General features: G+C 39.1%; 1 protein-coding gene across 5 annotated transcripts in view; it reads left to right on the top strand.

The window, feature by feature from the left end:
- RABGAP1 (RAB GTPase activating protein 1) overlaps positions 1-23,920 on the top strand; it is a 186,017-nt gene that overhangs the window by 60,128 nt on the left and 101,969 nt on the right. For all 5 annotated transcript variants that reach the window (XM_066256280.1, XM_066256279.1, XM_066256283.1 and 2 more), the window contains 6 exons: positions 5,631-5,805; positions 6,917-7,074; positions 18,619-18,729; positions 19,102-19,168; positions 19,782-19,884; positions 20,639-20,808. In XM_066256280.1, coding sequence (XP_066112377.1) covers positions 5,631-5,805; positions 6,917-7,074; positions 18,619-18,729; positions 19,102-19,168; positions 19,782-19,884; positions 20,639-20,808 — 784 coding nt within the window. The remainder of the gene's footprint in view (positions 1-5,630; positions 5,806-6,916; positions 7,075-18,618; positions 18,730-19,101; positions 19,169-19,781; positions 19,885-20,638; positions 20,809-23,920) is intronic.

The following is a 23,920-nucleotide window of genomic DNA, read 5'->3' as shown; positions in this document are numbered from 1 at the left end:
AAATGTGCCCCTCCTCTACTGATGGGCACTTGGGCTGCTCTTGTAAATAACACTGCAGTGAACATAAGGGTGCGTATATTCTTTCAAATAGGTGATTCAGCTTTCCTTAGATATATTTCCAGAAGTGTAATTGCTGGGTCATGAGGCAGTTCCATTTTTAATTTTTTTATTTTTTATTTTTTATTTTTATTTTTGTATTTTTCTGAAGCTGGAAACGGGGAGAGACAGTCAGACAGACTCCTGCATGTGCCTGACCAGGATCCACCCGGCACGCCCACCAGGGGCGACACTCTGCCCACCAGGGGGCGATGCTCTGCCCCTCCGGGGGGTCGCTCCGCCAGGACCAGAGCCACTCTAGTGCCTGAGGCAGAGGCCAAGGAGCCATCCCCAGTGCCTGGGCCATCTTTGTTCCAATGGAGCCTTGGCTGCGGGAGGGGAAGAGAGAGACAGAGAGGAAGGAGGGGTGGTGGTTGGAGAAGCAAATGGGCGCTTCTCCTATGTGCCCTGGCCGGGAATCGAACGCGGGTCCCCCGGCACGCCAGGCCGACGCTCTACCGCTGAGCCAACCGGCCAGGGCCCCATTTTTAATTTTTTGAAGTAACTCCTGACTGCTTTCCACAGTGGCTGCTCCAATCTGTATTCCCACCAACAGTGCACAAGGGTTCCCTTTTCTCCACATCCTCATCAGAATTTGTTGCTTTAGTGATGATGGCCATTCTGACAGGTCTGAGGTGATATATCATTGTGGTTTTAATTTGCATTTTTTTTGATGATTAGTGACATTGAATATTTTTTCATATATCTATTGGCCATCTCTGTGTTCTTTTTGGAGAAGCATCTATTCAAGTTCTTTGCCCATTTATTGATTAGGTTGGGTGTTTTTGGTGTTGAGTTTTATAAGTTTCTTGTAAATTTTGGATATAAAGCCCTTATCAGTCATATCGGTGAAGATGTTTCCCATTCAGTGGTTTGTTTTTTCATTTCTTTGATGGTTTCCTTTGCTGTTCAAAAACTTTTTAGTTTGATAAAGTCCCATTTATTTTTTTGTTTGTTTGTTTGTTTTCCTTGCTTGAGATGATATAGTAGAAAAAATAATGCTATGAGAAATACTTGAGATTTTATTGCCTATGTTGTCCTCTAAAATTTTTATGGTTTTGTTAACAGTTAGGTCTTTAGTTTTTTGTTTATTATTTGTTTGTTTTTTAGAGAGAGGGAGGGAGGGACAGACAGGGAGAGAAATAAGAAGCATCAGTTCTTTGTTGTGGTACCTTAGTTGTTCATTGATTGCTTTCTCATGTGTGCCTTGACTGAGAGGCTCCAGCAGAACGAGTGACCCCTTGCTCAAGCCAGCGACCTTTAGGCTCTAGCCAGTAACCCCATGTTCAGACTGGTGAGCCCGCGACCTCAGGGTTTCTAATCTGGGTCATTAGGATTCCAGGCTGACACACTATCCACTGTGCCATTGCCTGGTCAGGCTAATCCTTTTTTTCTTTTTTTTCTCTTTTTTTTTGTAGTTTTTGAAGTGAGTAGCAGGGAGGCAGAGAGACAGACTCCTGCAGGTGCCTGACCAGGATCCACCTTGCATGCCCACCAGGGGGCGATGCTCTGCCCATCTGGGGCATTGCTCCGTTGCAACCAGAGCCATTCTAGCACCTGAGGCGGAGGCCATGGAGCCATCCTCAGCACCCGGGCCAACTTTGTTCCAGTGCAGCCTCGGCTTCCAGAAGGGAAGAGAGAAACAGAGAGAAAGGAGAGGGGGAAAGGTGGAGAAGCAGATGGGCACTTCTCCTATGTACCCTGGCTGGGAATCAAACCCAGGACTTGCACATGCTAGACTGACACTCGACTGCTGAGCAAACTTGCCAGGGTCTATTTTTTTTTTTTTTCTTAATTTATCTATTTATATTTGACATGGTGAGAGAGAGGGAGAGAGAAAGAGAAGCGGGAACTCATTGTTTCACTTAATTGTTCCATTTAGTTGTGCACTCCTTTAGTTGCTTCTCATATGTGCTCTGATCAGGTATTGAACCAGTCACCTCTGTGTGTCAAGACTACGCTCTGTCCACTGGGAAACCCAGCCAGAGCTCTTTAATCCGTTTTGAATTTATTATATATGCTGTAAGAAGATGATTTAGTTTCTTTCTTTTTTTTTTTTTGCACGTATTTGTCCAATTTTCCCAACACCACTTATTGAATAGACTTATCTTTGCCTCATTCTATGTTTTTGCCTTTTTTGTCAAATATTAATTGACTATAAAGACATGGGTTTATTTCTTTCCTCTCTGTTCTGTTTCATTGGTCTATATGTCTGTTTTTATGCCAGTACCAGTCCCTTTATTTTTAAGATGAGGAAACTGAGATCCCAAAAAGTCTCTAGAAATGACTATTTTTTCTACTAACTAGAATAAATAACAACAAATAAATGTCTATATTAACTAATTAACTACAGAATTCTAAATAATCAGATGGACATAACTAAAATAAAATAACACTTTCTTTTATTACAAAAAATACATACTTTTAGAAAAATCAGAGAACTTAAACAAGCAAAAACTCAGGAAAATATTCAGTACTACTCTCTCATTGGTAATAACAGTAACATTTCGGTTCTTTAAGGCCCTCTTTGGCCCTGGCCGGTTGGCTCAGTAGTAGAGCATCGACCCAGCCTTTGATGTCCCAGGTTCAATTACCAGTCAGGGCACATGGGAGAAGCCACTATCTGCTTCTCCAACCCTCCCCCTCCTCTCTCCCTCTCTCTTTCTCCTCCCTTTCTCTCTTCCCACAGACATGGCTCAGTCGGTTTGAGTGTATTGCCTTAGGCACTGGTGCTGAGAATGGCTCTGTAGAGCTTGCACTTCAGGTGCTGAAACAGCTTGGCTGCAAGCATGGCCCCAGATGGGCAGAGCGTTGGCCCCAGATGGGCAGAGCGTCAGCCCCAGATGGAGGTTGCTGGATAGATCCCAGCCAGGGCGCAGGTGGGATTTGGTCTATCTCCCCTTCTCTCACTTGGAAAAGAAGAAAAGTAAACACTCTTTTGTGTACTTGTATGTGTATGTGTGTATATACCTACAGACACACACACACACGTGCATGCATAATTATATAACTATTAGAATCAACATATTTTTTTTGTGACAGAGTCAGAGAGAGGGACAGACAGACAGGAAGGAAGAGAGATGAGAAGCATCAATTCTTCGTTGCGGCTCCTTAGTTGTTCATTGTTCATTGATTGATTTCTCGTATGTGCCTTGACCAGGGGGCTACAGCAGACTGAGTGATCCCTTGCTCAATCCAGCGACCTTGGGCTCAAGCTGGTGAGCCTTGCTCAAACCTGATGAGCCCGTGCTCAAGCCGGTGACCTCGGGGTCTCAAACCTGGGCCCTCTGCGTCCCAGTCTGATGCTCTATCCACTGCGCAACTGCCTGGTCAGACCAGAATCAACATTTTTAACATGCTTTCTTAGTTTTATATTATGACTCTTCATATCAATATAGTTAAAAAAAAATTTATAGTGGCATATAATAGATTATTCAGAAATAACCAGTCTCTTATGTTTGACATTTTAGGTTTTTATTTTTTTTTATTTTTATTTTTTATTTTTTTAAATGTTATTTATTTATTTTTTACAGAGACAGAGAGTGAGTCAGAGAGAGGGATAGACAGAGACAGGAATGGAGAGAGATGAGAAGCATCAATCATTAGTTTTTCATTGCACGTTGCAACACCTTAGTTGTTCATTGTTCATTGATTGCTTTCTCACATGTGCCTTGACCGCGGGCCGAGCAACCCCTTGCTGGAGCCAGCGACCTAGGGTCCAAGCTGGTGAGCCTCACTCAAACCAGATGAACCCGCGTTCAAGCTGGCGACCTCGGGGTCTCGAACCTGGGTCCTTCCGCATCCCAGTCGACACTCTATCCACTGCGCCACCACCAGGTCAGGCGACATTTTAGGTTTTTTAAATGAGGAAAGTGCTACTAATAACAACTAATATTAGGTTTTTATTGTATGGGCACATAAGTGCTTTACCTATACTTTTTTTATATACTTTTCCTATAAATAGGTCTTTTTGAGCTAAACTTTTGTATTTTTTAAATGTATAAATTCCTAGAAGTAAACTTACCAAGTCAAAAGTTTACCCATTTTTATTACTTGTGCCAAATAGCCATCTAGAAATAATGATTTTGTTTCTACCTTTATCAGTGGTGCATGAGAATGCGATTCTCTACCCTCAGGAGCATTTTGGCATTGAAAAAGAAATTTATTGATTGATTTTAGTGAGAGAGGAAGGGAGAGAGAGAGACAGAACATCAGTCTGTTCCTGTATGTGCCCTGACCCGGAATTGAACCGGCAGCCTCTGTGTTTCTGGATGATGCTCTAACCAAGCTCTCCTATCTGGCCAGGGCACATTTTGGCTTTTCATGGTGGTGTTGTAGTTGTATGTAGCTAGTAAGTTAATTCTTTAATATTGCAGTCATCTGCATATGTGATTCTACTGAGTATTTAAAGAACTATTTCACAAAGACTTAAAAATCCTAATTTTAATTATATCTATGTGAAACATAATAATATTTAATAGGACACATTTCTATATGCTTCTTAGTGAGTGGTCATGTTTCCAACTGAAGTTATACTTTGTTCTAATATATTTTAATTATGTAAAGATATGAGAAAACCAGTTTTTCTTGCCCTATATTTTCAGGCTTTTATTAAAGTACCTTTGAACCTGGATTAAGTGCCTTCTTAGGTATTTCCTTTATGCATAGGAGCTCCTGGGCTTTTCCGATCAATGCCCTTGGCTAGTGCTGAAATTGCATAGTTTATTTTAGTTATTTATAGTTTGTCCTCAGTGCTCAGAACAGAACCTGGAATGCTGTAGGTGTCACATAAATATTTGTTGAATAATGATATTCCGTTGATTTTTCAATGAATGGCATTTTTTTGATTGATCTCTTTTTATGTGTTAACACTCTGAACAGTCTATTTGCCATGAATCGAAATAACATGATTTATGCTGCAAACACATTAGCATTTTATTTTTTTAAATAATAAAGCAGATTATGTCATTCTTTTAGGAGAAATTAGGAGTACTTTATGATTTATTTTGGTAGTCTTAATTCAGTGGTTTTCTGTGGACTGGTGCAGGTCCACGAGAGTTAACCACCTGATGTTGTTTGAAGATTATACACCCAATGATTATCTGCTCTGTAATCTTTATACAACCTCAGAGTGGTTCACTCTTACACAGACAGACCCTCACGAAATTTCTGGCAGACAGGTACCTGAAAATCATTCGTTTAATTTACCCATTGATCTCGTCTTTATTTAGTTACAGACTATGTAAGAAACATGTACTTAACTAAGATTATTTATACCTTCTTGATTGCCTCCCTAAAATATGGGGATTATGTGGTTTTTTCATATCATGGAATTATCAATAACTTCAGGAATCCACGTATGACTTAATTATCAAGATTTCAGATTAATATGATTGGCATTCCACAAAAGGTTTGTATTAACTTCTTGTTGGAAATCTAAATGAGTCTCAAATCATAGTAATGAAAGTAGTGAAAATAGTCCACAATCTCTCTAATCTCTTTATATTTTTTTTTTGGTTTTTTTTTCTGGACAGACTCTTAGATCCTCAGACAAACACTGAAATAGCAAACTATCCTATCTACAAAATCCTCTTCTGTGTCAGAGGCCATGATGGAACTCCTGAGAGCGACTGTTTTGCTTTCACTGAAAGTCATTATAATGCAGAGCTCTTCAGGATACATGTCTTCCGGTGTGAAATCCAAGAAGCTGTAAGTCCGTAAGAGAATACTGCATACAAATGAAATTTCACCTGTACCCTCACTGTGTTGACATGATTGCAATTCTTATTATGGTCCTATGTAAGCTAGATGAAATTATCTGCAAGTGTTTGTTTATTCCAGCCTGATAGACTGAAATATGAATGAATTAAAAGTCTGGTAAACCAAAACTTTGTTGCTGATAGTGTCAGAGTAGAACAGTTTGCTGCTTGACCAGATTAGGTAGGCATCTTGGTTCCAGTAATGACACATTTGCACACTATTTCTTTTAGAGCTAAACTTTTAGAATTATTTTTATTTTAATAAATATATTCAGACAGTTTCTAACACTTTAGGAAGTCATTTTTCAGTTGGATTTTTAATGTTTGTAACCATTTCTTTTTTAAAACCCCTTCACTGGCCATTTAGTATTACTTGTTTCATCAGCTTAACAAATTAGATAACTTACCAAAAGAAATCAGTAGGAGCGTGCGTGCTCATGCGCTCTCTCTCTACCTCTGCCTCCCATCTCCCTTTCCCTCTCCCTCTTTCTCCTCCCTCTTTCCTTTTCTATTTCTCTCTCCCCATCTCCCTTTCCCTCTCCTATTCCCCCCTCCTCTCTAAAATCAATAAATAAAATCTGAAGGAAAGAAAAAAGAATCAGTAGGAAATCTAAGTAACAATAAAGGAACTGAGAATAGAAGAGTTGTTGCTGGGGGCTGGAGTGGGTGTGGGGGGGATAGGGAGAGGTTGGTAAATGATTACAAACTTACATCTGTAGTTGATAACACCGTATTGTACAATTAAAATTTGTTTAGAAAGCAGAAACATAAATATTCTCACCAAGAAAAAGGATAGTGTGAAATGATGAATGTGTTAATTCATCGATGGGAGGAATCCTTTTACAATGTATACATATATCAAATTACCACCATGTACACTTCAAATAGCTTACAGTTTATGCGTCAATTATACCTCAGTAAAGCTGAAATTAAATAATTAAAAATAAAATCAATAGAATAACGGCAACTACTCCCCCCAACAAAGTAGGTAACCTTCAGCCTTAATAAAGATATTTTATTTCCTGTGATAACAGCCCATCTCCTCACATGTTTGGTTGTAGGTAAGCCGGATACTTTACAGTTTTGCCACTGCCTTCCGCCGTTCTGCCAAGCAGACTCCGCTTTCAGCCACTGCTGCACCCCAGACTCCTGACAGTGACATCTTTACCTTCTCTGTGTCTTTAGAAATAAAAGAAGATGATGGTAAAGGTTACTTTAGGTAAGGCATCTTATTTATTTACTTTTGAAACTGTATTACTATTCTGTATTATCTGTAGTTCAAGGGAAACTCCAGGTCAGATTATACAACTGTCAAACTATAAAGTGATTGCATTTATAGGTGGAGTTTGCTTCTTTAATATAAGTGGTGAAGGAAAATAGGCAAATTGCAGAGGCAGTGTTTGAAGAAGTAAAATACCTATGTGCGAAATTGTCATGTTAATAAATTCTTTCCTAATCAGGTGGTAGCTCAGTGGAAAGAGTGTCATCGACCTAGGATGCTGAGGTCCCAGGTTCAAAACCCCAAAGTCCTTGGCTTGAGCACAGGCTCATCTGGCTTGGACACAGACTTATGAGCTTGAGCATGGGGTCACTGGCTTGAGTGTAGGATGATGGAAATGATCCCATGGTCGTTGGTTTGAACTCAAAGGTCTCCCATGTGAAGTCCAAGGTTGCTGGCTTGAGCAAGGGGTCATTGGCTCTTCTGGAGCCCCCCAGTCAAGGAACAGTTGAGAAGCAATCATTGAACAACCAAAGTACTTCAACAAGTTGATTCTTCTCTCTCTCTCATTCTCTCTCAAAAAAAAGTTATGTACACACACACACACACAGGGTCCTCGGGTTATGACAATTTAGTTCCTACAGCAGTGGTGTAAGTTGAAACACACCCTAGCCTAACACAAATGGAACACCTGTTCTTTTAATAGTCCAAAATGGCATAGGTAAGCATGCTGGGGATGCCAACTCCCTCACTTATAACTCATAGGCTGTGTTACTATGTATTCTTCCGTTATGTGCAGCCAAAGTAGTTCACCCACGTAGTTGGTTAGTATGATGCTAACTGTGTAAGCTGAAACACTCATGTCTCAATTTTTAAAGTTTTTATGGGAGTGAGCATTATAAACTTGAAACATATCGTCAAAGCTGTCCTAACCCAAGGACCCAGTATTTTCTTTTAGTTAGACTCAAAGTAATTATCTGATGAGTAACGTGAAATAATAACAGAAATAAAGCTGGATTTGTTTTGCTGGGGGTTTTGTTTTTGGTTGGTTGGTTGTTTTAATTTCTTTTAATAATCAAAAGATCTTAAGGCTGTTGAAATCAAGTTTTACCACTAAGGTTTATCTGAATACATTGAAAGGGGAGAAATGAGGTTTGTGTCTGCAGACTAACCTTACATATAAGGTCGGAAATAAATGATTTGGGATTTTAAGTAAAATGATATTTTTTTGAGTTGTGAAAAAGAACCCTGGAATAGAAACAAAAACTCCCCCCCCAAAAGAGCAAGCTGATAGACTTAACCTAACCGTATCAATAATGACATTAAATATATAATTGGCTAAAACATCCAATTATAAAGGAGATTCTCCTGCAGGATAAAAAAGCAAAAAACAAATTATGTTGCTTTCAATACCTAAGATATAAAGAAATGAATTGATTAAACCATTAAAAATGTTATAATACGATTTAACAAATCAAAACAAAGCTGGAGTGGCTATATTAATATCAGATAATTTCATAATAAAAATACAGTGTGTCCGTAAAGTCATGGTTCACTTTTGACCGATCACAGAAAAGCCAACAAAAGACAATGGAAATGTGTAATCTGCACCAAATAAAAGGAAAACCCTCCCAGTTTCTGCAGGATGATGCGGCAGCATGTGCACATGCACAGATGATGACGTAACACCGTGTATACAGTGGAGCAGCCCACGGCCATGCCAGTCGAGATGTGGACGGTACAGAGGAAAGTTCAGTGTGTTCTGTGGCTCGCTAAATTCAAATCCGTTGACCAAAGTGTAACGTGAATATTGGCGCGTTTATAACAAAGCACCATCACATAGGAATAACATTACTCGGTGGGATAAGCAGTTGAAGGAAACCAGCAGTTTGGTGGAGAAACCCTGTTCTGGTAGGCCATCAGTCAGTGATGAGTCTGTAGAGGCTATACAGGATAGCTCCCTAAGGAGCCCTAAAAAATCTGTGCGTGAGCCCACATCGAACTGCACTGAAGAGGTATGAAACCGGGAGAGTTTTCCTTTTATTTGGTGCAGATTTCACATTTCTATCATCTTTTGTTGCTTTCCTGTGACCGGTCAAAAGTGCACCATGACTTGACGGACACACTGTATATAAAAACAATTTAAAAAAAAGAAATAAAAACTTAGATTTAGTTTAATTATTGCTACTATTAAGAGTGTGACCTTTTCCAAGTTTCTTTATATTTCCTGGCAGTGGCTTTCTTACTTATAAAATGAGGTGGGTGAACTAAGATCCTTTCTAATTTTAAAATACTATGGTCAGAAAATGATTGGATTTTTTTCGCCATGGCCCAAATCACAAAGTGAATGCTACTTGAAATTATCAATAGTTACATATAGAAGTCTCATTTCTCTGAAATTAATTTGTAAAGTGAAGAATGTGAAGTTACATCAAAATATTAATTCCTTGCCCTGGCTGGGTTGCTCAGTGAATAAAGCATCCCCACTTTCCCTCACTACCCCTCTTTCTCTCCCTCAAATCAATGGAAAAAAATTTTTAAATAAAATTTTAAAATATATCTAGTATTTGCTTTTAAAAGCTAATATTTGCTTTTAAATCAGAAGACACAATGACACTAACTCATCCGGAATACTGATAATTTATTAGTCTCCCTTCAAAGATTTTGGAATTGTCATGCCATCTGGTGGCCAATTTTGTGTATAATGCAGCTTCAACTTTGATTTGTGCACTAAGTGTAGGAGGCATGGTGCTCTGTGCTTTCTCTTTAGTTTTATTTCCATTCTCAGAGCAATACTGTGGCGTGGTGCTTCCTGCAGTCTGCATTCTTGCCCTGTAAACTTTGTAATTATTTTTTTCCTTTTTAAGAAACAAAATATTTTTTTAACTACATTGTTTCTCTTTATTAAAGATATTTATGTAGTTTCTGTTGAAATTCCACTTGTGAACAGGAAAGATTTTTAAGATATCTCAGAAGAGATATGGTAGGATAACTTCCTTCTGCAACCAGGCGTGTTCAGGTTAGAACAATCACAATTTACCAACATCCCCATTCTATATATTAAACTCATGCCAAGGAGATGCTATACAGAAAATCCCTGGGCTATCAGATTTGCTTGTCACATTTGTTAGGACTTTGTTCTCTTTTTGTTCCATGGTTTTATCAAATTTGTAGCTTTTAGTAGAAAATAGTGTTGTGTAACATAATAGTGATGAAATCATTGAAAAGTATTCTATGTGAGCTTTCAACTTGTCAAGCACAGTTCCATTTACCCAGTGATTCTACCATATGGTTTTACCAAAACAAAAATATAGGCAAAGTGCCTTGGCCACGATTAATGCTCTTTTCTTCTTTTAAAATATTTTATTTATTGATTTTTATTTATTTATTTCTTTTTAGAGACAGAGAGGGATAGACAGGAACAGAGAGAGATGAGAAGCCTCAATCGTTAGTTTTTCGTTGCAACACCTTAGTTGTTCATTGATTGCTTTCTCATATGTGCCTTGACCGTGGGCCTTCAGCAGACCGAGTAACCCCTTGCTCAATCTAGCAACCTTTAATCCAAGCTGGTGAGCTCTGCTCAAACCAGATGAGCCCATGCTCAAGCTGCTGACCTCGGGGTCTCGAACCTAGGTCCTCCGCATCCTAGTCCAATGCTCTGTCCACCGTGCCACTGCCTGGTCAGGCTTTATTTATTGATTTTAGTGAAAAAGGAAGGAAGAGAGAGAGAGAGGGAAAAAAAGGAACATCAAGCTGTTCCTATGTGTGCCCTGACCAGGGATCGAACCTGCACCCTCTGCGCTTTGGGATGATACTCCAGCCAACTGAGCTATCTGGCCAGGCTTGGATTATTGCTTTTTTTTTTTTTTTCTGAAAATGTATAGCTCTTACGTTATTAAAATTAGGAACCTGCCTTTCAAATTTTCCCTTTGAAAGGTGGAACATTTTCATTTATTATTGTCTTATTTAATCTAACCCTGTTAAATAGCCTTGATATTTAATATTGTACTTGTTTTGTATGTAAAGAAACCCAGGGAACTTAAGTCTGGACCTCGGTTCTTAATTTATACAATAGGAATTAAATGTAAAATCACCTAGTTGAAGCCATTCAATGATATAATGACAAGACCAAAAATATAATTTAGAACCTCTGAGATTAGTGAGTAAACTTCCACAGTTTACACTCTGCTTCCTGTTAATGTGGCTTTTTCTTGCCCTTCAGACTCAGCACACCAAAGACAACTTTTATTTTCATTTAAATAACTGCTGATAGATGCGATTATATTTTTCAGCAAATATAATAGCCCACCTGTCACCAACTTGCACATCCACAAATACAACTGTGAATGGAAAACGGTATTTTCAATCCATATTTGAGAATCTAATGTATGTATGCAGATGGTCATCTTAAGTTGGATGTTAGTTTTCAGCTGGGGGGGAAGGGTATGTGTTTGGTGCTCCCTAACCCCCATGTTAAGAGTCAGCTGAATTCAGCATCCACTGAACATAGAGAACTAGTGTACCTATTACCTGTTGAAAATTGAGACCTATATATGTATATATCATATGTGAAAATTTCTGTCAGCCACAATATTTAACAGTTGGTATGAAAAAGTTTTTCTTTTTACATGTTTATCATTTTTTTAAATTTTTATTAATTTTAATGGGGTGACATCAATAAATCAGGGTACATATGTTCAAAGAAAACATGTCCAGGTTATCTTGTCAATTATGTTGCATGCCCATCACCCAAAGTCAGATTGTCCTCCATCACCTTCTATCTGGTTTTCTTTGTGCCCCTCCCCCTTCCCCTCTCTCTCTGTCTCTCTCCCTCCCCCCCCAACCACCACACTCTTGTCCATGTCCCTTAGTCTCGTTTTTATGTCCCACCTACGTATGGAATAATGCAGTTCTTGTTTTTTTCTGATTTACTTATTTCACTCCGTATAATGTTATCAAGATCCAACCATTTTGTTGTAAATGATCCGATGTCATCATTTCTTATGGCTGAGTAGTATTCCATAGTGTATATGTACCACATCTTCTTTATCCAGTCTTCTATTGAAGGGCTTTTTGGTTGTTTCCATGTCTTGGCCACTGTGAACAATGCTGCAATGAACATGGGGCTGCATGTGTCTTTACGGATCAATGTTTCTGAGTTTTTGGGATATATACCCAGTAGAGGGATTGCTGGTCTGCACCAGGATGGCCAAGTGGTTAAGGCGTTGGACTTAAGATCCAGTGAACATGTTTGTCATTTCTATACTCCTTTACTAAGATATTTGACATTTTTGTTAATTTTTTAGTGAGAAATAGAGAGACAAGAAGGGAGAGATATGAGAAGTATCGGCTCATAGTTGTGGCACTTTATTTGTTCATTGATTGTTTTTCATACATGCCTTGATGGGGTGGGAAGTGGAAGCGCTCCAGTGACCCCTTGTTCCTCAAGCCAGGTGGTAAGCCTACAGTCAAGCCAGTCAAGTCAGATGAGAGCCCACGCTTAAGCCGGTGACCTCAAGGTTTCTCACTTGGGACCTCAGCATCCCAGGTTGACACACTATCTACTGCACCACCACTGGTCAGACAAGATCTATGACATTTCTTGTGTGTGTGACAGAGACAGAAAGAGGGACAGATAGGGACAGACAGGAAGACAGACAGATGAGAAGCATCATTTCTTCGCTGTGGCTCCTTTAGTCTCCTTAGTAGTTCATTGATTGCTTTCTCAAATGTGCCTTGACCGGGAGGCTGCAGCAGAGTTAGTGACCCCTTGCTTAAGCCAGTGACCTTTGGGCTCAAGCCAGCCACCTCGGATTTTCAAACCTGGGTCCTCCGTGTCCCGGTCCAACACTCTGTCCACTGTACCACTGCCTGGTCAGGCAAGATCATTGACATTTTAAAATCTCAGTATTGTAGAATGTTCTCTCTCTCTCTCTTTTTTTTTTTTTTTGTATTTTTCTGAAGTGAGAAGCAGGGAGGTAGAGAGACAGACTCTACCACATGTGCCCAACCAGGATCCACCCAGCATGCCCACAGGGGGCGATGCTCTGCCTATCTGGGGTGTTGTTCCATTGCAGTCAGAGCCATTCTAGTGCCTGAGGTGGAGGCTATAGAGCTGTCCTCAGCGCCCTGGCCAACTTTGCTCCAATGGAGCCTTGGCTGAGGGAGGGGAAGAGATAAAGGAGAGGGGGAAAGGTGGAGAAGCAGATGGGCGCTTCTCCTGTGTGTCCTGGCCTGAAATCAAACCCGAGACTTCCATACACCCGGCCAATACTCTACCACTGAGCCAACCAGCCAGGGCATAAAATGTTCTTAAATTTGTTACTGTGTAGGCTCAAGCAATGAATGTACTACTGAGTACAACAACAGATGAATGCTTCCCTTCCCCTCCCCTCTCTCTCCCTTCCTCTCTTTGTCTTTCTAAAAATCAATAAGTAAAAATTGTAAGCCCTGGCCAAATGCTTGGTTGGTTGGAACATCCATCTCAAAGCTCAGAGGTTGCCAGTTTGATCCCTGGTCAGGGCATATACAGAGAACAGCTCAACGTTCCTGTCTCTGTCTCTCTTTCCCTGTCTTTCTCTAAATTAAAAAAAAAAATTTTTTTTGATTACTGTATAAATGTAGAGGAGCTTCAAACTAAAATATTATTCCTTCCAAGTTTATTTTTTCAGAGCCACATTGCAGTGTGAGTTGGTGCTTACCTCTCATGTAGCCTTTTATGTTGTCTTCTAATGATTTTGTTGCCATTATTTTAAAGTTGTAGAGCAAAAAGACACGATTTAGACTTGCTGCATATTGGCTTTTTGCCATAGGCAAATGTTTGCCTTTGAGAACAAATGAGCTAGAAAAAGTGGTGTGTGGGAGACTTGGGGATTATTTTGATTAAAATGTCATTTTAAGAATATGTCCTTTTTTTTGAAGCTGATTTTAGAAGTATTCTTAGAATTACAGTCATACCTCAGAGATATGCAGGTTCCATTCCAGACCACTGCAATAAAGTGAATATTACAATGACAGTCACATAATTTGTTTGGTTTACCAGTGCACATAAAAATGATGTTTATGCTGTACTTTTTTTTTTTTTTTTTTTACAGAGACCGAGAGTCAGAGAGAGGGATAAATAGGGACAGATAGACATGAACGGAGAGAGATGAGAAGCATCAATCATCAGTTTTTCCTTGCAACACCTTAGTTGTTCATTGATTGCTTTCTCATATGTGCCTTGATCGTGGGTCTTCAGCAGACTGAGTAACCCCTTGCTCAAGCCAGCAACCTTGGGTCCAAGCTGGTGAGCTTAGCTCAAACCAGATGAGCCACACTCAAGCTGGCTACCTCGGGGTTTCAAACCTGGGTCCTTGACATCCCAATCCAACCCTCTATCCACTGCGCCACCGCCTGGTCAGGCTATGCTGTACTTTAAAGTATACAATACCATATGTCTAAAAGCAGGGTTCCCTAAACTATGGCCCGCTGAGGCCATTTATCAAGCCCCAGCCACACTTCCGGAAGGGACACCTCTTTCATTGGTGGTCATTGAGAGGAGCATAGTTCCCTTTGAAATACTGGTCAGTTTGTTGATTTAAATTTACTAATTCTTTATTTTAAATATTGTATTTGTTCCCGTTTTGTTTTTTTTTTACTTTAAAATAAGATATGTGCAGTGGGCATAGGGATTTGTTCATAGTATTTTTTATAGTCCAGCCCTCCAACGGTCTGAGGGACAGTGAACTGGCCCCCTGTGTAAAAAGTTTGGGGACTCCTGTCTAAAAGACTCTATGTACCTTAATTTAAAAATAATTTATTGCTTAAAAATGGTAACCATCATCTGAGCCTTTGGTCGGGCATAATCCTTTTGCTGGTGGAGGGTTTTGTCTTGATATAGAGGGCTGCTGGCCAATTGGGTGCTTGTTGCTGAAGGTTGGGGTGGCTGTGTTAGTTTCTTACACTGAGACAGTGAAGTCTGTTACATCAGTTAACTCTTCGTTTTACAAACAGTTTCTCTATAGCATGGGATGCTGTTTAATAACATTTTACCCAGTGGGACTTCTTTCAAAATTGCGATTAATCCTTTCCAACCCTGCCACTGCTTTGCCATAAGCTTATGTAATCTAAATTCTTGGTTGTCATTTCAACAGACTTCACAGCATCTTCACCAGGAATAGATTCCATCTCAAGAAACCATTTTCTTTGCTCATCCACAATAAGCACTCATTGATTAGTTTTGTCATGGGATTGCAGCAATTCAGTCACATTTTCAGGCTACACTTCTCATTCTCATTCTCTTGCTATTTCCACCACAACTACAATATTCTCTTTCACTGAAGTTTTGAACCCCTCAAAGTCATTTAGGAAGTTTGGAGTTAACTTCTTCCAGACTCTTGTTAAACCTTTTTACTTGAATCATGAATGTTCTTAATGAATTAGAATGGTGAATCCTTTCCGGAAGTTTTTCAATGTACTTTGCCCAGATCTTCAGAAATCGCTATCTGTAGCAGGGATAGTCTTTCTTAGGACATTTGTTTCTTTTCTTTCTTTCTTTTTAATTCAGTGAGAGTAGGGGAGGCAGAGACAGATTCCCACGTGTGCCCTGACTGGGATCCACCCGGCAAGGCCACTAGAGGGTGATGCTCTGTTGTTCAGCAACCAAGCTCTTCCCAGCACTTGAGCAGAGGCCATGGAGCCATCCTCAGTGCCAACTCGCTCCAATTGAGCCATGGTTACAGGAGAGGGGAGAGAGAAAAGGGAGGGGGGAAGGGGTGGAGAAGCGGATGTCACTTCTCCTGTGTGCCCTCACTGGGAGTTGAATCCCAGACATACACATGCTGGGCTGATGTTCTACCATTGAGCCAACTGGACAGAGCCACGACATGTTTTTCTTAAATCCTAAGACTTAAAATTTGAAATCACTTCCTGATCCATGGGCTGTAGAATGGGTGCTCTGTTCACAGGCATGAAAACAACATTAATCTCATTGTGTATCTCCATCAGAGCTCTTGGATGATCAGGTGCATTGTCAGTCAGCAGTAATATTTTGAAAGGCATCTTTTTTTCTGAGCAGGAGGTTGTCAAAAATTGGTATAAAATATTCAGTAAACCATGTCATAAGCAGATGTACTGTTATCTAGGCTTTGTTCTATATAGAGAGAATGGACAGGGTAGATTTAGCTTATTTCTTAAGGGCTGTAAGGTTTTTGAATGGAAATGAGCATTGGCTTCAACTTGAAATCACCAGCTGTACTAGCCCCTAACAGTAGAGTCAGCCTGTCCTTTGAAGCCAGGCATTGATTTCTCCTCTCTGTCTGTGAAAGCCTGATGGCACCTTCTTTCAGTATAAAGCTGATTCATCTACACCAGTGGCAGTCAACCTGGTCCCTACTGCCCACTAGGGGGTGCTCCAGCTTTCATGGTGGGCAGTAGCGGAGCAACCCAAGTATAAATAAAAAGATAGATTTAACTGTAGTAAGTTGTTTTATAAAGACTTAGTTTGCCAAATTTAGCAAAAATCCGACATAAAGTACTTGGTAAGTAATTATTATATGCTTTAACTTGCTGTAACTCTGCTTTATAAATTTTATAAAGTAAAGTTACTTCCCTACTTTATAAATCACCATTACTGTGGAACCGGTGGGCGGTTAGAAAATTCTACTACTAACAGATACAAAAGTGGGCAGTAGATATAAAAAGGTTGACTACCCCTGATCTACACTGAAAATTTGTTATTCAGTGGATCTACCTTCATTAAATATCTTACCTAGATCTGGATAAGTTGCTGCAGCTTCTACATCAGCATTTGCTACTTCACCTTGCACTTTTATGCTAAGTAGATAGATGGCTTCTTTCCTTAAACCTCATGGACCAGACTCTGCTAGCTTCAGCCATTTCTTCAGCAGCTCTCTCACCTGTCAGCCTTCATAGGCTTGAATAGAGTTAAGGACTTGCTCGGGATTTGGCTTAGGTTTAAGGGAATGTTGTGACTGTTTGATCTTTTGTCCAGACCATTGAACATTCTCCATATCAGCAATAAGGCTGTTTCACTTTATCATTCATGTGTTCACTGGAATAGTACTTTTAATTTACTTCAAAAACTTTTCCTTTACATTCACAACTTGGCTAACTGTTGGGTGCTAAGAGACCAGGTGCCTCAGCTTTCAACATGCCTTCCTCATTAAACTTAATCATGTATAGCTCTTGATTTAGGGAGAGAGTTGTGACTCTTCCAGTTACTTGAACACATATAAGCAATTGTAGGGATATTAATTGGCCTAATTTCAATATTGTTGTGTTTTAAGAAAGAGGGAGGCCTGAGGAGAAGGAAGAGATAGGGACGGTTAGTTGGTGAAACAGAATACACACAACATCTATTAAATTTATCATCTTACATTAAGAATAGTAACATCAAGCCCTGGCCGGTTGGCTCAGCGGTAGAGCGTCGGCCTAGCGTTCGGAGGACCCGGGTTCGATTCCCGGCCAGGGCACACAGGAGAAGCGCCCATTTGCTTCTCCACCCCTCCGCCACACTTTCCTCTCTGTCTCTCTCTTCCCCTCCCGCAGCCGAGGCTCCATTGGAGCAAAGATGGCCCGGGCGCTGGGGATGGCTCTGTGGCCTCTGCCTCAGGCGCTAGAGTGGCTCTGGTCGCAACATGGCGACGCCCAGGATGGGCAGAGCATCGCCCCCTGGTGGGCAGAGCATCGCCCCTGGTGGGCGTGCCGGGTGAATCCCGGTCGGGCGCATGCGGGAGTCTGTCTGACTGTCTCTCCCTGTTTCCAGCTTCAGAAAAATGGAAAAAAAAAAAAAAAAAAGAATAGTAACATCAAAGATTGCTGATCCCAGATCACCCTAACAAATATAGTAATTAAAAATTTGAAAGACTGCAAGAATAACATGAGCCACAGAGAGACACAATAAACAAATGCTTTTGGAAAAAATGGTGCTGATAAAATTGCTTTGATGCAGGGCTGCCACAAACCTTCAATTTGTAAAAAACATATCTGTAAAGCACAGTAACGCAAAATGCAGCAAAACAAGGCATGCCTGTATTACAGAGGTTTATAATTAGTTTATCGCTGCTTCAGGAAGTGATAAGCAACAGCTCCCTGTTCACCATATCCTTCTCATCTTTGATTTTTTTTAAGTATCTTGTTTTGACATTTAAAGGATCTTTGATTAAGTACCTTTTACTATGTTTTTAAACAAATAAGGCAGTAATAATTTATTTGTCAAAACCAGTGACTAAAAAAAAGAAAGGAAAGAAAACATTTTTTTGGACACCTGTGTGCTGCATGCTAGGTGCTTAACAAATATGTAATTTTTACAGCAACAACAGCAAAGAAAACTAAAGGGGACAGAGAAATGCTCGTTCTAACTTTTAGTGTATTATATATGGTAATGATATTTGTACATCAAGAGGCAGATGATAATTTTTAAATTTTCATGATCAAATCTGATTCTTTTCTGGGCTTAGGTTTTGTAACATAACAAAAAATGTTCTAGTATATGTCATAAGAAAATAATTTCCAAAATTAATGAAACATGCTGTTCTACAGTGCAGTTCCTAAAGATAAGGACAGGCAATGCTTTAAACTACGCCAAGGAATTGATAAGAAGATTGTCATCTACGTGCAACAAACAACTAATAAAGAACTTGCCATTGAAAGGTAAACATTTTTTGTCAGTTTACCTTAATGTAAATTTTAGTTTTTATCCATCTAGTGCAATAATATACTGTATTCAAAAATGTATTTGCAAATATTTTCCCTTGGGAATTCTCTTGGTTATTGAAGTAGCTGCTTCATTCACTTTGAATTAATTTCCATAAATTTTTCCATAAATATGCTGACTTTATGTGCTAATAAACAGGCAGACATAAAACTTATTTCACTGAAAGAAGTAAGTATTGTTTTGGCTATACTAATTTATTGATAATTTTAATGTGTCCTTTTTTCCATCAGTGAGAATTTTTTTAAGTGACCTAATTTAAACATCTTTTTTGTGTTTTTTCCAAATTTATGTCAGTTCTTTTTTTGCAGGTGTTTTGGTCTTCTCCTTAGCCCTGGAAAAGATGTACGAAATAGTGACATGCACTTGTTAGATTTGGTAAGGCTTTGGTTTTTTTTTTTAATTTATACACTATTTCCTAAGAAAAAGGTGTTTCACTTTATCTCATCTGAATCTATAATTAAAACACATTATGAAGGTGTTCTTGTAAGCTATAAAGCAGTAAGCAAAGATAAGGAAATTTCTGGCTTGATATTGACTAGCTTCTTGACTATAATAGTGAATACTTGTTTATCATATGGGGTTGATGTGGGAATCAAAGGAAAAACGTTGTTAGTAAATTGTTTGCAAACTACCATGAGCTTTGTAAAAGTAGAGGTGTTATTTCTATTATATGGAAATATTTTCAAAACTAAAATTTAGTAATTACTCAACTTTACAGAAGAATTCAACATAGATTTAGGTAGAAAATTTCTCTAATGTTTATACAGGTTGATGTGATTTCCAGGCACTTACAAGTTTTTAGAAACAGTTACATAAATGGCACAGCTTTGATTTTAACAGTAATTATTGAACTATACTCCTACCTTTAAAAAAAATCTGGTTCTTTTTTATATTCTTAAATTTCTGCAATTCCTGTTTTTCAAGGCAGCAAAATGGGGGTTAGCTGTTATTTCCTTACTTTGCCATTATTGTTCGTTTTACTCTTCAGGAATCTATGGGTAAAAGTTCAGATGGAAAGTCATATGTTATCACTGGGAGCTGGAATCCAAAATCCCCACATTTTCAAGTTGTAAATGAAGAAACTCCTAAAGGTAATGTGGATTGCTGATGTCATGGACATTTTAGTCCCAAGAAGATACCCAAACCTTAGTACCATTTACTTGACAAGTACCCAGTGCTTACCTAATTCTAGTGAAACCAAAGAATGTTAATAGTTCTTTAAGTTTGTCATTAAATTTGACCTGGAAACAAAATGTCATTTTCCCCCACTTATTTTTCCCTTTCCTGCTTCCTTTTTTACCTACGTATTTATTTACAAACTTGTAAATTTTATTTATTTTTGTAGAGAGATAATGCACGTATGGTTAAAAATTCAAAGGATATATAGAGAAAACTAAAAATCTACCACAGTCACCAGGGCCCCACTACACAGAGGACCACAGTGACTAGGTTGTTGTGTAGTTTTTTATATAGTCTATGAATAAATAACCTTTCTCAAGATATTTCATAGTCTTCCCAAATGTCATTTAATGGCTATATAATATTCTATTCTAAAAATATGTTATTTGCTTAATCTAGTGCCTTTTACTGAGCACTTATATTTTTCCCTTTATTTTTTCTTGTTATTCATAGCATTATAGATAAATGGATAAAGGACATAAACAGTTAACATTTTTAACCAAGAATTTAAAAGTTGGTAATTCCTAGTGTTGGTGCAAGTCGCATAAAGAAGCCATATGTCATTATTATGTCGTAAACGTTTATAATAAAAATAATTTCTTTTACATTAATCATATGAGCAAATACATTTCTACTTTTTTATTTGTTTCTCACCTCTTTCTCTAGATAAAGTGCTGTTTATGACCACAGCTGTTGATTTGGTAATAACAGAAGTACAAGAGCCTGTTCGATTTCTCTTAGAGACAAAAGTCCGAGTTTGCTCACCTAATGAAAGATTATTCTGGCCCTTCAGCAAACGTAGTACTACTGAAAATTTCTTTCTGAAACTAAAACAGGTACTGTACTTTTCTATAAATATTAGAGAGGGGTTGGGATAAGAAAGGAGAAACCACTTCTGAGTCTGATTGCTCATTAACCTAAGCTATCAGTTATCCCTGGTCAGCAGACTGTGGCTCACGAGCTACATGCGGCTCTTTGACCCCTGGAGTGTGGCTCTTCCACAAAATACCATGTGCAGGCACTACCTCGATAAGGAATGCACCTACCTATATAGTTTAAATTTTAAAAATTTGGCTCTCAAAAGAAATTTCAATCATTGTACTGTTGTTAATTTGGCTCTCAAAAGAAATTTCAATCATTGTACTGTTGTTAATTTGGCTCTGTTGACTAATGAGTTTGCCAACCACTGACTAGATCATTTGAACTTTAAATATATTAAGAGGAAAAAGTTTTGCCTGACCGGGTTGCTGTGCAGTGAATAGAGCGTCAGATTGGGATGTGGAGGACCCAGGTTCAAGACCCTGAGGTCGTCAGCTTGAATGCGGGCTCAACTGGCTTGAGCAAAGAACTCACCAGCTTGGACCCAAGGTCGCTGACTTGAGCAAGGGGTTACTTGGTCTGCTGAAGGCCCGCAGTCAAGGCACATATGAGAAAGCAATCAATGAACAACTAAGGTGTTGCAAGGAAAAACTGATGATTGATGCTTCTCATCTCTCTCCGTTCCTGTCTGTCTGTCTGTCTCTCTGACTCTCTCTGTCCCTATAAAAAAAGAGGAAAAGGTTTTATTTTTACCCATTTGTCAATCTTGTTGCTCTTCATTTCTTCCTGAAGAACCGAGGATCTGCCTGATCAGGCGGTGGCGCAGTGATAGAGTGTCGGACTGGGATGTGGAAGCACCCAGGTTCAAGACCTTGAGGTCGCCAGCTTGAGCGCCGGCTCATCTGGTTTGAACAAGGCTCACCAGCTTGAGCCCAAGGTCACTGGCTTGAGCAAGGGGTCACTCGATCTGCGGTGACCCCCCCCCCCCCCGGTCAAGGCACATATGAGAAATCAATTAGTGAACAACTAAGGAGCTGCAATGAAGAATTGATATTTCTCATCTCTCTCCCTTCCTATCTGTTTGTCCCTATCTGTCCCTCTATCTGACTCTGTCTGCAAAAACAAACAAACAAAAAAACCCCCAAAGATCCATCTGATATCACTTCCCTTCTACCAGTAGAAATTCTTTTAGCTTTTCTTTCAGTGCAGACATAACTCTTAGACTTCTGGATCTTAAAATGTTTTCATTCACTTTCATTCCAGTAGGGTATTTTCACTGGATATAGAGTGCTGGGTTGAGAGATTTTTCCCAGCACTTTAAAAATGTCATCTCACATTTTTACTGTTGCCATTGTTTTTGATGAGAAGTCAGCATACACATATATTGTTCTTCCTGTGTATGTGATGTTATTTTTCTCTAGATGCTTTTAAGATTATTTTTTGTCTTTGATTTTCAGACATTTAACTGTGATGTGCCTAGATGTGATTTTCTTCCTTGAGATTTGTTGGACTTCTTGAATTTTGAAATTTATGTTTTTGGTCTTTTTTCAAAAACAGTTTTGGGGAAAATATGACCCAGTATTGCTTTTATCTTTTTCCCTGCCCCATCTCTCTTTTCTCTCATAGAATTTCAGTTACCCATATTTTAGACATTTTGGTCTTATCCCACAGATCTCTGTGGCTCTATTTTTTCAAATCTTTTATTTTTCTTAGATAGATTACTTTCTGTTGATCTCTCTTAAAGTTCATTTGATTCTCTTTTGTCATCTTCATTCTGCTGTTAAACTCATTCAGTGAAATTTTCTTAATAGAGTCTTTTAAAAATTTTCATTGATTAGAGAGAAAAGAAGGAAGGAAGGGGAGAGAGAAAGAGAGAGAACTCGTTCCTCTCAGTTGTATGCTCATTGGTTGCTTCTCATATGTTCCTTGTGACCAGGGATGGAAACCACTGTGGTCGTAAGGCAGTTCCATTTTTAATTTTTTTAGATAATTCCAGACTACTTTCTACAGAGGTTGCACTAATCATATTCCCACCAGCAGTGCACGAGGATTCCCGTTTCTCCACATCCTCGCCAACACTTGTTTGTTGATGGTAGCCATTATGACAGGTCTCAGATGATCTCATTGTAGTTTTAATGTGCATTTCTCTGATGATTAGTGACATTGAGCATCTTTTAACATGTCTGTTGGCCATCTGTATGCCTTCTTTAGAGAAGTATCTTTTAGGTCCTTTGCCCATTTCTTAATTGTATTGTTTCTTTTTTTGGTGTTGTTTTATAAGTTCCTTGTAAATTTTGGATATTGAACCCTTAATCAGATCTTGAACCCTTATCAGATCTATCAGTTAATATGTTCTTTAGGGGAACACTTTGTAAAGTATATGATTGTCTAACCACTATGCTGTACATATGAAACTGTAATAAATAATATTGAATGTAAATTATAATTTAAGAATACTTTTTTTTTTTTTAATTTTTTTTAATTTATTTATTTGTTTATTTATTTATTTACAGGGACAGAGAGAGAGTCAGATAGAGGGATAGATAGGGACAGACAGACAGGAACGGAGAGAGATGAGAAGCATCAATCATCAGTTTTTCGTTGCAACACTTTAGTTGTTCATTGATTGCTTTCTCATATGTGCCATGACCGTGGGCCTTCAGCAGACTGAGCAGCCCCCTGCTTGAGCCAGTGACCTTGGGTCCATGCTAGTGAGCTTTATGCTCAAGCCAGATGAGCCTGCGCTCAAGCTGGCAACCCCGGGGGTCTCGAACCTGGGTCCTTCCGCATCCCAGTCTGACGCTCTATCCACTGCGCCACCGCCTGGTCAGGCAAGAATACTTTTTTTTTTTTTTTACGACAGGGACAGACAGAAAGGTAGAGAGATGAGAAGCATCAATTCTTCGTTGTGGCTCCTTAGTTGTTCATTGATAGCTTTCTTATATGTGCCTTGACCTAGGGGTTCCCACAGAGCGAGTGTCCCCTTGCTCAAGCCATTGACCTTGAGATCGAGCCAGTGACTGAAAAGAAATTTAAAAAGTAAAAAGTAATAGCAGCTGTCATTAATTGAGGGCCTATTGTGGCTATCACTCTACTAGCTACTTTTAGTTTTACTGTTTTATTTTCTTA

This window comes from Saccopteryx bilineata, chromosome 2, assembly GCF_036850765.1.
Source record: "Saccopteryx bilineata isolate mSacBil1 chromosome 2, mSacBil1_pri_phased_curated, whole genome shotgun sequence".
NCBI lineage: Eukaryota > Metazoa > Chordata > Mammalia > Chiroptera > Emballonuridae > Saccopteryx > Saccopteryx bilineata.
Note: the sequence above shows the minus strand (reverse complement) of the source record. Positions and strands in the feature narration are given on the sequence as shown.